This window comes from Thunnus albacares, chromosome 16, assembly GCF_914725855.1.
Source record: "Thunnus albacares chromosome 16, fThuAlb1.1, whole genome shotgun sequence".
NCBI classification, from domain to species: Eukaryota; Metazoa; Chordata; class Actinopteri; order Scombriformes; family Scombridae; genus Thunnus; species Thunnus albacares.
The window spans coordinates 12,514,184-12,526,328 of NC_058121.1; the positions used below are offsets into that span (position 1 = coordinate 12,514,184).

Below are 12,145 nucleotides of genomic sequence, written 5' to 3' on the forward strand. Positions count from 1 at the left end.
TGATTTTTCATAATGGATAATAAGTGACAACAGATTTTGTTCAAATTTGTTGAATAATGCTGTCATTGTAAATCTGATAGTACATGTTCATTAAAGACTTGCAGGCATAAGAGGTAAATACTGTAGAAAAGACGATGGTTCGGGGAGGGAGGGGGGGTCTTCACGTTCACGTTTCGAGTCGAGAGGGAGGGAGGGAGGGGGGAGTGTGGGGAGAGAAACTGAAGTAATACAGCAGAGGACCACGCGCTACAGAAGAAGGGCGAAGGCACGCGACATGTCTCAAGGATTCAGGTAAGTTTTGATGCATCTCAAAATATGTAGAATGTATATAGGACAATGAAAACGACATAAGGTGGTAATGAGTCCATCCTAATTATGCTTTATTCTGAAGATGTTAGACAGTTCATGTATTATTATTATTATTATTATTATTATTATTATTATTATTATTATTATTATTATTATTATTATTATTATTATTGTCAACCGATGCTTGAATGGGACCTTAGGCTGCATGAGCGAAATGAGAAAAATGCACGGTAAAACAAAAACAGCCTGTGTTATCTTCATCCATCCTCGTGTAGAATTCAAATAGGACTGGACTATGGAGGGATGTTTTATTTCTTAGCTTTATTAGAAACCAGCTGAGTCAAACCGTGAGGAATGTGTCTGTGAGAGGACGACGAGCACAGCCAACAGTCCCAGAGACGTCCTTGTAACGTGTTTGGAAAGCGCGCTGTCCACGGTGCTGAAATCTGGTTCCTGCCTGATTTTCTCAATGGACAGCGAGCGCATTACATTGAGCCTCTCCCGACACGTAGTCAACTCGTTATTTGTAATAAATCACGATGAAATTTTTTTAAGTACTTGGCTGCTTCCACTAGAGCGAACCACCTGCTAGGTTTGGCAAATCCCAGTGGACAGCAGTACTGCTCAGCCACTACTGCCCACTGATCAGTTGGTTGTGAGTTAAGTGCCTTGCTCAAAAGCACCTTGATGGTAGTTGATAAGAGAGGCAGGAGGACAGTTGCCAGCTGCAGGAATGTAAAACAGGGCGTTGATGGAAAGGAGCATGCGTGCTTAGTCAACTCTTCCTACATAAACGTTCAGCACATCTGGCCCTGTTTGTCCCTGGATTACATGTCACAGTAGTGTGTCTTATTTTTCTGCAGGTGTGCGTGGATATGCCCCAGGTGTCGTGCTCGCAGATCATGGTCGCTGGGATAAACGTGGATGTACTGACAGACAGCAGATAGTATGCCTGCACAGTTGGCGCGGCTCACGCGATGTGGCACAATATGGCACGCGTAAAGATGGGTCTCTTCGCTCTCCTGTGTCTCCCCACGTTTTTCTTCCGTGTCCTCGTGCTCTCCCACAGCAGCAGCATCTATGAGCGGTCAGTGGTCCCCCGCGCCGCGCCTCGCTCCGTGGCCCGAATGGACGGAGACGTGATCATCGGCGCGCTCTTCTCCGTCCACCACCAGCCGTCTGCGGAGAAAGTGGCCGAGCGGAAGTGCGGGGACGTCCGCGAGCAGTATGGCATCCAAAGGGTGGAAGCCATGTTCCACACTTTGGACCGGATCAACGCCGACCCGAACCTGCTCCCAAACATCAGCCTGGGCTGTGAGATCCGGGATTCCTGCTGGCACTCCTCCGTGGCCCTGGAGCAGAGCATCGAGTTCATCCGGGACTCCCTCATCTCCATCCGAGATGATAAGGACGGGTCCAAATGGTGCATTGACGGTACCCCGTCCAACCAGCCTCCACCCACCAAGAAGCCCATCGCCGGAGTGATCGGACCGGGATCCAGCTCTGTTGCCATTCAGGTGCAGAACCTGCTGCAGCTCTTCAACATCCCGCAGATCGCCTACTCTGCCACCAGCATCGACCTGAGTGATAAGACTCTGTTCAAGTACTTCCTGAGGGTCGTGCCCTCGGACGTCCTGCAAGCCCGGGCCATGCTGGACATTGTCAAGCGGTACAACTGGACCTATGTGTCTGCGGTGCACACTGAGGGTGAGAGCTCACTAACTCGAAAATTACCATAATTATAACCATATTTCAATAATAGCGATATTGTCTGTCAGTGTGTGGTAAAGCTTCATATAGTGACCGAATGGTGGCCTCATTATTTTTATCGGAGTTTTGAGAGTGACATACATTTGCTGTGAAATTTCTGTGCTATCATTATGAAAATATGCAGGATTAGTATACAGTTGTTTTCACAAGATTCTGAGGTGATTTTAAATTGAGATGTAATGGGGAATCGGGCAAGATAATTACATATTTATAATTAATTTGATAAAAATGCACCACAAAATTGTGTGTAGGCCAACCAAAATGACAGACAATCCCATTTTCATACCAACCTAATTGCAGTTTTTTGTCAATGATCTCTGATTGCAACTTTGCAGGTGCACTTCCATGTTTTTCTCTTGTTTAGAACTGGTCAAAGATATTTACTGTGGTCACATCTCTTTATGTATATCTAATATGTCTTTCGCTCTCAGGCTTTTAAGAGCAGACAGTTGTGTTCACAGACATTATGTGCGTATGTGTCATCATGTCATCATTGGGATTTTTTTGCGGTTGTCTAGAGTTGATGGTTGTGTGGACATTGCTTACAGTAAAACATCTTCCCACACATTCTGTGCATCGTTACAGAGCTGTGTGTGCATGCATGGACTGAAAGTAGTGTATGTTGAGTAAACATTGGGTGTTGGGTTCACTTATGTTTTTGACAAATGTAAAATCTGCGCCGTCTTCCTCTTCCTTGGCGCTTTGTTATAATGTCTTTATACTTTAGTAAAGCTCAAAGTTCTTGGCTGTGTTGTCAGAGTCATCATGGTAAGTTTTAAAAGTTGATATCTAGCAAAGTACATGGGGACCATTTTAGCATTAACAATTTAAGTGCTCGTTTTGGAAATGTAAAATTAATTCCATGGTTAAGTAAGAAGACTGGGGATGAAATGAAAAATAATGTTCCAAATTTTATCAGATACATATGAATTAAAATTAATTTCTTTGTTCCTCAGAGCAATTACAGTACTCAGTATTTCATTCCATGATGGACTTTCTTTTTGAAAACTCTTAAGTTCGTGTGTTCAGCCTAACTGCACAATAGTGCATTATAGTGGAGACAGGAGGTAAAAGGGACAGAGGGGATGGGTAGACAGAGTAATTACTGTGAAGTGAATTATGTCCGTGGCTTTTCATTAAAGTCTTAGAGAAACAGAGTCAGTGATGTGCACCCAAATGATGACTGACAGGCTGCTTTACCCAGGATCCCCCATGAGGAGCTGTGGACTCACAGGGAGTGTAAAACATCTTTGGAGAGTAGTCAGGTGTTAGAGAGGGGCTTTGGCACAGGTTGCTATCAGATAAATGAAGAGAGGGAGTTTGGGAGGTGTAATACCTCGAGGAATAACTAGGTGGCGTCAGTTGTCTGACCTTCAACATACCTACAGGAGGATCCTCTGGGACTGAAGTCATAATTTAAGAGTAATGACAGGGGAAGGCTGAAATTGATTGCAAGCAGCATCATTTATTCAGTAAGATGTGAGAATTGTAAAAGTATGACACTAAGTTTCCAAAAATGTTTTGAAGGTTTAAAGGACTACATGTACACTTTAGATGGAATTAAATTATGATTTTTTCTTTTCTTTTTTCTTCTTCTTTTTTTTTTTTTTTACTGTAAATGTAACTACTTACACTGACCATAGGTTCAGTTGAGAAGTTTAAAACCACAGTAAATGTTTAGAACTTTAGTTCGTTATTTCACATCATAATTTGCCTGATGCAGAGCAGACCTTACTCTGCCCTTTGAGGACTCATATCTAAATCCACTTGTTTGTTTTTCCTCTGTCTTTAGATATCTCTGAAATAGTGGTCAAGGCAGGCTTAAGCTCACAAGTTTTCTGTCTCTCCCATCTTAGACAAGTTATAAATGCAGCTTGTTGCCCGTAGCAACTGCTAGGGCTGTGAAATTGCATAAATTACCTGTGCCAATTATCATCAGTCTGGTAGGAATACTCAAAGAAGGTTTCGGTGGCCATTGTCAAATGGGCTGTCAACTAATGCACCGCCACCCACTTGTCTCACAGCCTAGATGGAAAGAATAAAATAATTGGATATCATCATTTCCATTTACCAGTGGGAGAATGGAATGAGGCAATTGAAAATATCATCAAAGGACTATTGGAAAACCAACACATGGGCCCATTGTGTGCCAGAATAAATGCATTACTGTGATGCCTATTTCATCTGCTGTCTTCCTTGCTCTAAAAAACACGCCATGCACAGATAGAGTATCTGTTCTTCATCACCCATATAAGGGCCCTCAGGAACCCAGCCTCTCATCGAGGCAATTGCATGACAAATGTTTTCTGATTTTTATGGATCTGTACTCTTAATTTTCATTCAACAACATACACATTCGAACGCAGACACATGCTCAAGCATGCGCAAGTGATTGGATTGTCTGTGTAATCCAGCTCTCATGCTAAAGAGCCACAGACTTTATCAACAATCCCAACCGTGACACATTAGGCAAGCTCAGCCGTCGACATGGAAATAGAAGATTTAGACTAAAACAGCTTTGCAGTTTGCTCTTGATTGGGATGGTATGCAGTTGAACAAGGATAGCTATCCTCACCCCTTCTGCCTTTGATTGCAATCAGTAGCCAGTAAACTCTCAGACACTCATTATCAGAGGATCAGAGCTTTAGCTCAGTCGGGACTTGACTCTGTGAACAACTGTTTGGGGGATGTGCTTTAAGCATAATATTCATTGTCCATCAGTGAAATAATTAGAAATGTATGGTTGAAAGCAATTATTCATGCTGTTTAATAAAGTCAGTGTATTTTTGCAAGTAACAAGGCTGCTTTGTAACCTTTAGAACATTGATTCAAAATATGTCCCATACAGTATTTTGATCTCACAATAGTGAAAATGCCACAGACAGTGCATTATCCATAATCAAAATTTAAGAAATTCGATTGCCAGACAGTGACAATACCTTTCACAAGTAAAATGTTTAATTCCAGTAAGGAAAGAATGTTTTACAGCTCAGTTTTGCAGTGACATTATTGCATCCTCACTATTAAACAAGAGCCTGCTTTCTTTATCACCTATAGGAAACTATGGGGAGAGTGGCATGGAGGCCTTCAAGGAGCTGGCCTCTCAGGAAGGCTTATGCATTGCCCACTCGGACAAAATCTACAGCAATGCGGGGGAGAAACACTTTGATCGCCTTTTGAGGAAACTACGAGAGCGTCTACCCAAAGCGCGTGTAGTGGTATGTTTCTGCGAAGGCATGACTGTCCGAGGTCTCCTGATGGCCATGAGGCGACTGGGGGTGTTTGGGGAGTTCCTCATCATCGGCAGGTATGGATGTGTTTTTGTGTCTTTTAATTCACAGTTGAGAGCATCTCTCCGGATGGCGAGAAATCCGATAACAGGCTGGAAGGCTGTGAGATGCTGTGTTGTCTTCCTGATGTGCATGTCACCGAGGCAACCAAGAAGAATTAGACCACATACCAATAGCACTGAATAGAAATGTTCTCCAGCAATGAATAATTGGTATTTCTGTCACAGACACAAAACTAGAGAGGAAAATAATGCCTGTTGTCCATTCTCTCCTTGTTTGTGCTGTCTCCTATTTGTTTTTCATAGCAATGGCAGCCATTCATTACTGACCAATCAAAGAGAGGCATGCACACATCTATTTGTACACATGAAGACCATATTTCATCAATGTGAATAGTAAAAATCTCTCCGTTTTGTGAATTCACCTCCTCTCTCCATTTCGTCTTTCTGTTTCTCTCTTATCCACATTCCTCCTCTTCCTCTCTCTCTCTGTCTGTTAGTCAATGCTGAGTGACAGTGACTGACTGTAGCTGTAATCTTAGTCATTAGAAAAGGGCAAGTAGTGTCGTCTCACACACTTATACAGTGGCACATTACACCATGAAATAGCCCTTAAGGAACATTCACAGCTGTCAGAATAAAGCCACAGCAACCTTGATGCTACTTTTCAGTTCCTTCTTGCATTATCTTTCCCCCATCAGGAGGAGATTTTTGGCATCAGTCTGTTGGAGGGCAGTTGTCAGCCATATGTTACACGAGGAAGACATTAATAAGACAGCTCAGGATGACCGAGGCTTGTCGTCTAGCTAAGCAGTATTCGTTGGAGATTTGCTGAACACTGCAAGAGTGCAGCTCAAATTCTGAGCCATCATCTTATAACAGGAGGAACCAGTGAGACAAAACATGAGCCAAACGTTACAGTAACTTCCATCTTTTATGGAATATGTTCACACATGTCAGTTTGTTCAAATTTTGCCTGACAGCCCTCTGAATCTTAAAAAGATTAGCACCTGTAACTTTCTGCTTGAAAAAGATGTTTAAATCCCACTGACTTGACACAATATGTTTAGACAAGCTATTGATGATGTGTGATGAACATTATGTGTCTTTAAAGTAATACACTGACTTTTAGACATTCAAGCACTGTTTGGGTAAAATCAGATTATGTGTTGGTGTGGCAAATATGCTGAAATGAGCAATGTTAAACAATAAAGCTGGTGATATTCTGTATTTTTGTCATTGCCAACACATCCTATGAAAACACCAAAACCAACAATGAATTGATCCAACCATACTAACAAATATTAGTAGAGGAATACAGCATATTCCTCTGTGTCATATACCTTTTTTGTGATTCAAAAGCTATTAAAATCACATCAGTGGCCACACAGTTCCACTGGCTGACATGTTCCTTCATTACCATGAACATGGGTGGTTGGGCCATTTATTTTGGGTCTATCCCACATTCAACATCCTGCTGCTGTACTATAAATGCTCACTTGAGTACTAAATGTGTATTAATCCGCAGCTGGCAATAGTCCCTGGCAAACACACAATTTTTTGTGTTTGAGTAAGCCCTAGGTAATTATTTAAAAATCAAATGTTTGCTACCAGTTCTTTAAGATTTCCATCTTCCATATGAACCAATGAGCTTAGTACTGAAAGACATTGGCAGGGTGGGGAAGTCAGAAAGTACTGGGAGACAGACTGGTGATTTTGGTCTTGTCATGGGATTTGTTGGCAATAAGAAAATACAGAAAAAAGCCAACACTTAACTTGTCTTGTTGACAAGTTGTTGCTATTTACTTGATGTGTATAGGACACATTTTTCCATGAGATAATACTGTCATATCTAATTTCCTTATATGTAGCTGGACACAGGATTCACTGGTCTGATCCACACCCTTCTACTAGCTGGCACTGAAGGATTTGTTTCTTGTCATTGCCATTATCCCTTAAGAAGCCTTTCCTATTCTCTATAATATCTCCCAGTGGTAGAAATGAAGAGGTGACAAGTGCTACTCTTACTGGCCTCTGTTTATGCCGTATGTGTTATATCCAATGCATACGTGCATATTTAAGTTCTTAACAGGGGAAGGCAATCTTTCTTTTCAGATGCAGAACATGCCTTTTAAATTATCCATCATGACACTCTAGGGTTACATTCCTCCCCATATCTCTCCTTTTTTTTCTTTCGTCCATAGGAGATGGGAAAGTGGGTCTTTTTTTAGCTTTGGTGGAAGTCTCTATGGGCGGAGGAAATGCTTCTGGGTCACAGAGAGAAAGAGAGAGAGGCCGAAAGAGATAGAGAGACAGAGGAAGTCTGGGCCAACACAGATGCAAAGCCATGTGTGTGTTTCTTGGCTTGAGTGAAGCTGGCAGACAGGTATTGGCTCATCAGAAAGGAGTGTGTTTCCTTAATTCATGCTTTCACCTCTCAGTCTCTCTGTAGTCAACAAAGCCAAATATTTTAGAGCTCTATGTAGTAATGCAGCGCAAAAATGGCACAGTGGACAGAAGGTCAGAATTTGCAACTGAAGTCTTTTGCACTTTTTTTGATGACACAAATAAGCCTTTGCTGCCTGGTGCTTGCAGATTACATGAGATAGAGAAACATCTCTGGACTGGAAACATAGTAACAATAGTTCTTATTTTTCTTGTAAACAAGCGAAATGCATCATCTATTGTGCGACATTAAAATTGCACAGTATTGCAAATAGCATTTAAAGGTAATATTTTCCATGAAAAAGTCATCATGCACAGCAGTTAGCCCATTCCATGCATTTTTTTAAGTTAAGGAATTAAATTATAGCATCCCAATCTGGTCAATCACTGTAAGCACCACACTGAAATGGATCACCTCTCATCACAGTCAAGTGATATAATACTTTTGAGAAGGATAGCAAAATGTTTGCAAGCAGCAAAATCGGGGAGGTGGTAAGGCAGTTATGACCTTTGAGGATGAGAAAACTTGTGCATTTGCCCATTTTATTGCTCTGGGGACAAACAAATAAACCACAGAGGAGATGGTGCACCAGAAATGAAAAAAGAAAAGCAGGCAGTGCTTTGGTATTTCCACCATACAGTATATATAGATAATCATAGAACATGGTAGCAGCAGTGGGTACATAAATTGCAAGTAGACATGCAGAGTGTTTTGAATTTGAGAGGTTTTATTTTTGCTGCTCAGCTAACCTGCTCTCCAGACAAGGGGCAGGTGTGGCAGCGCGCTCGACCCACTTTATCCCTGACCTGCAGACTCCACTCTGCATCACTTCACATCCACTCTGCTCTGCTATTGTCAGTCGGCAGGGCTCTTGTCTTTCTCTCGCTGCGATGTCAATCATGACACCTGCATCTGCGATGCCAATCAGTTGCCACCATTACTCTACGATGGTGCACATAGACGCAGACACATGGACACAAATCAAGAGGACAACACTTGTTCCATCCATACACTCTGGCACACAAATACAGACACATGTTCCCGACAGAGATTATCCACTTTATTCCGATCAAGAAGACATTGTCTTCTTGATTTGTTCAAGCACATTTCAAAGTGATTCTGTTAGATGAGAAACACATTCTGCTCAGACTGAATGAAACAGGAAGCACAGGAAGTGTATTGATGTAGTTTTTTGAGAACAGAATTGGTTGTATGACTGAGCTGGAAGCAGATCGGCCAGCAGATTAGGGTGGTTGGAGACAGATAGAAGTAGAACTTTCTTTGACTGTGGAGTCCAGAGATCTAAGCCTAGACCCTCCACCTCATGAAAGTGACTTGGAGAGAACAAAAGGAGAGAGAGGAACAGAGACAAAGACAGATGAACATAGAGACAGAGATGGAAAGGGAGGCAATAAGAAAGATAAGTAGTTTGTTTATCTTCTATCTTATCATCACTGTCTAGTGAAAACAGTTTCTCTAAGTTTGTCATTCGAATGTTTTCAGATAAGTTGAAATATGACATGCTTCTTCTTATACTCTTAAAATTAGTAATAACATTCAAATGCCTAATAAGACCTACATTTACATTTACTAGATACTGGCTGCTTGTCTTTCAGGAACAAAGAGTCATGATTGCATGATGTAATGTTTAGTGCCACTACTCCTTGTAGGGAGGAAGGTCAACAAAGCATATGACTTTGACTCACTTAACCTTAATCAGTCACTAATCAATGTTGTTATATTGACAGTTTACCAAATGATGTAATGTGTGTAATGTGAAAGGTTATGCTCGTAGTGATGAACCCACAGAGAATTATCACCTGACTCCACATTTGCCTTCAGCTCTAGGGAGCAATGTAGCATCTTTCAGCTCATTGTTTTGGTTTTACGGCCTGCAACTTTACAGTCATGGTTCAGTCTCACCGCTCTCATCAGTGTCACTTCCTGTTGCAGCAGGCAGCTGTTCTCAGTGAAAAAGCTCTGATAAATTCACTGTACACTGCAAATGGCAGAGAGACAAAGTTAGCTCCTAGCTGGTGAACATAGTAAAGCGTTTAGCTGCTAAAGGAGTTTTCTCAGGATTTGGTGGAGACGGAAACAGAGTTAAAAGGAGAGTGAATGTTACATTTGCGAGGTACCAGAAACACGACTACAAATGAATGCTATTGTTGCTCTGTGTCTACTGCATGTGTAAATAGACAGCTATTTGCTAACAAATTCACTGTAACAACCATCACAAGTGGCCAAAGAAAAAAACCTGTTAATGCAGGAAAGCTTCATAGGGGAGACCAGGGGAAGTTGTTTTCACTTGGGAGCTCTTCAGTTTATTAACCAGTATGTGTGGGGTTCATTAGTATCTTGAAATATCAGAACATCATGGGGGAACAGTGTGTGCAATATAGCGTGCACTTGACGCTGTAAAATGGCTACTGATTCCTTGCACGTTATTTGACCACAGAGAGCAATACGCACAATGACACCCATGAGATGGCTGCCCATATTATTACAAGTCCAGCACCATGTCGCTGTTAGTGAGCTTTGGCCAGTGCTTAAAGCCAATGTTTCTTTTTGCTGAAGTAGTTGCTTCATTTTTTGATTATGTTGTCATGTTCAAAATCTTTTCCCTTAACACAATAAATTATTTTTCACTTTATAAAACAATGCATAAGCAAACCAGGAAACTAATATTTGGCACTTATTTCATACATCTGTTAAGTGCTTCATGATGCTTCAGAAACTTGCTTTTAAAAACTATTTGTGTGGTAAATCTGAAATAAAACATATAGTTGTAGAGATCACTTCACAGCCTCACAGAAAAGTCATCAATACATCTAAAAATGTGGTGTCTATGACTTGGAAAATTCTTTTTTAAATTATTTTAGGTCCCAAGGTCATGATAACCAAAAAAAATGCATGTGACACACACATTTTTCAAAGGGCAGTCAAATGAGAAATCTGAATGGTTCAAAAAGTAGATTTTTTTAATTCTTAGTTGTGAACATGATAGGAGGTAGCTGTGAGCTGACAGTAATCACACCCGTTAAAATATCTGGCAGTGTCTGTGATTTTGACTAAGGCGTCTCTGAGGCAAATTCCATTACATTGTCTTGCAGCTAAACTGAGTATTAAATCTCTGAATCTTGAATGTTAATTTCCACCTACTCAGTTATATAAAGATATTGATTGCCATGGAATAGAAGCCTTTCTGCTAAGCTGTAGTTTCTGCAGCTTTCAGATATGTATCTACTGTACATGTCTTTTGCTATCATTCCCTCCACTGCCTTCTCTACAAGCCTAGTTTCTGAATGGCAGCATGCAGTGAACCCACCTACCCATTTCCCCGCCTGCTTGCTCTCTTGCAATTAGCAGCATTCGTTTTCCCTCTGCCTCTAATGCTGCTTGAATGCTGTTATTACTAAACATCATTTGCATAAGCTGCTTTTCCACATGTAACACTGTCCCTGTCTTACACACACAATCTTGGTCTGGGTCCCATTTTGAATGCTCGATTCTTGTTTTGTTTTTTTTGTTTGTTTGTTTATGCCTGACAAATGGACACTGAGACAGGAATGTGGATGATCTACTTCTGTAATGGCTTGGCACTACATAGTCACCGGCAGGGTATGACTGTGCCTTTTGAGACGGCACTGGGGTGCAAGGAAAACTGTGAACCCATATTGTGTGTGTCACATGCATATTTCTGCATTTGGCTGTCCTATTCGATTTTCTATAACAACGGGGACTGAGGTTTTGCTCTGAGCTTGAATAAATGAAACGTTTAGGGAGCCAGAGAGAGGAGTTGTGGCGTGACACATTTAGCTGCCTTTTTCCCTGTCATCTCTGAGGCTTTCATCTCCTCCCCATCTCAGGAAGGAGAGCGCGGAGGATGTGGAATTCTTCCTACTTCTTGCAAGTAATTTGGCAAATAGCGGGGCAGAGCAAAAAGAGACCTTATCCCTGACAAAATCTGTGGCAACAACGCCAAAATAGATAAACATCTTTCTCATCCAGGATTGTAGATGTACATAGGGTAAAGACTGAATTTTTGTTTTTAGGCTTTGGCGTAATCCATCCTTCAAAAATCTTCCTTAATCAAATATTATAAAACATATTCAGATTTATGAAAACTGTTTAGATAAGAAAATGAAGCCAATCCAAGGCTGTGTGTTTCCATATAAACAGAAAATTATTTCCATTTACTAACTGGTTAGATGTAGTTTTAAAGACAAATTAAACACAGACTCAACATGTTATCAGAGAAGAAGTGGATACGATTTCTCTCCTGCTTTACATACAGCAGGACTGTGTTTAGCCTAAAATCACAGAGAGGT

General features: G+C 41.2%; 1 protein-coding gene across 2 annotated transcripts in view; it reads left to right on the forward strand.

Annotated features, from left to right (window-relative positions):
• Positions 1-221: 221 nt before the first annotated feature.
• grm1a (glutamate receptor, metabotropic 1a) overlaps positions 222-12,145 on the forward strand; it is a 32,019-nt gene continuing 20,095 nt past the window's right edge. For both annotated transcript variants that reach the window (XM_044330028.1, XM_044330029.1), the window contains exons 1-3: positions 222-291; positions 1,173-2,016; positions 5,137-5,386. In XM_044330028.1, the coding sequence (XP_044185963.1) occupies positions 1,287-2,016; positions 5,137-5,386 (980 nt within the window). In that variant the 5' untranslated portion in view covers positions 222-291; positions 1,173-1,286. The remainder of the gene's footprint in view (positions 292-1,172; positions 2,017-5,136; positions 5,387-12,145) is intronic.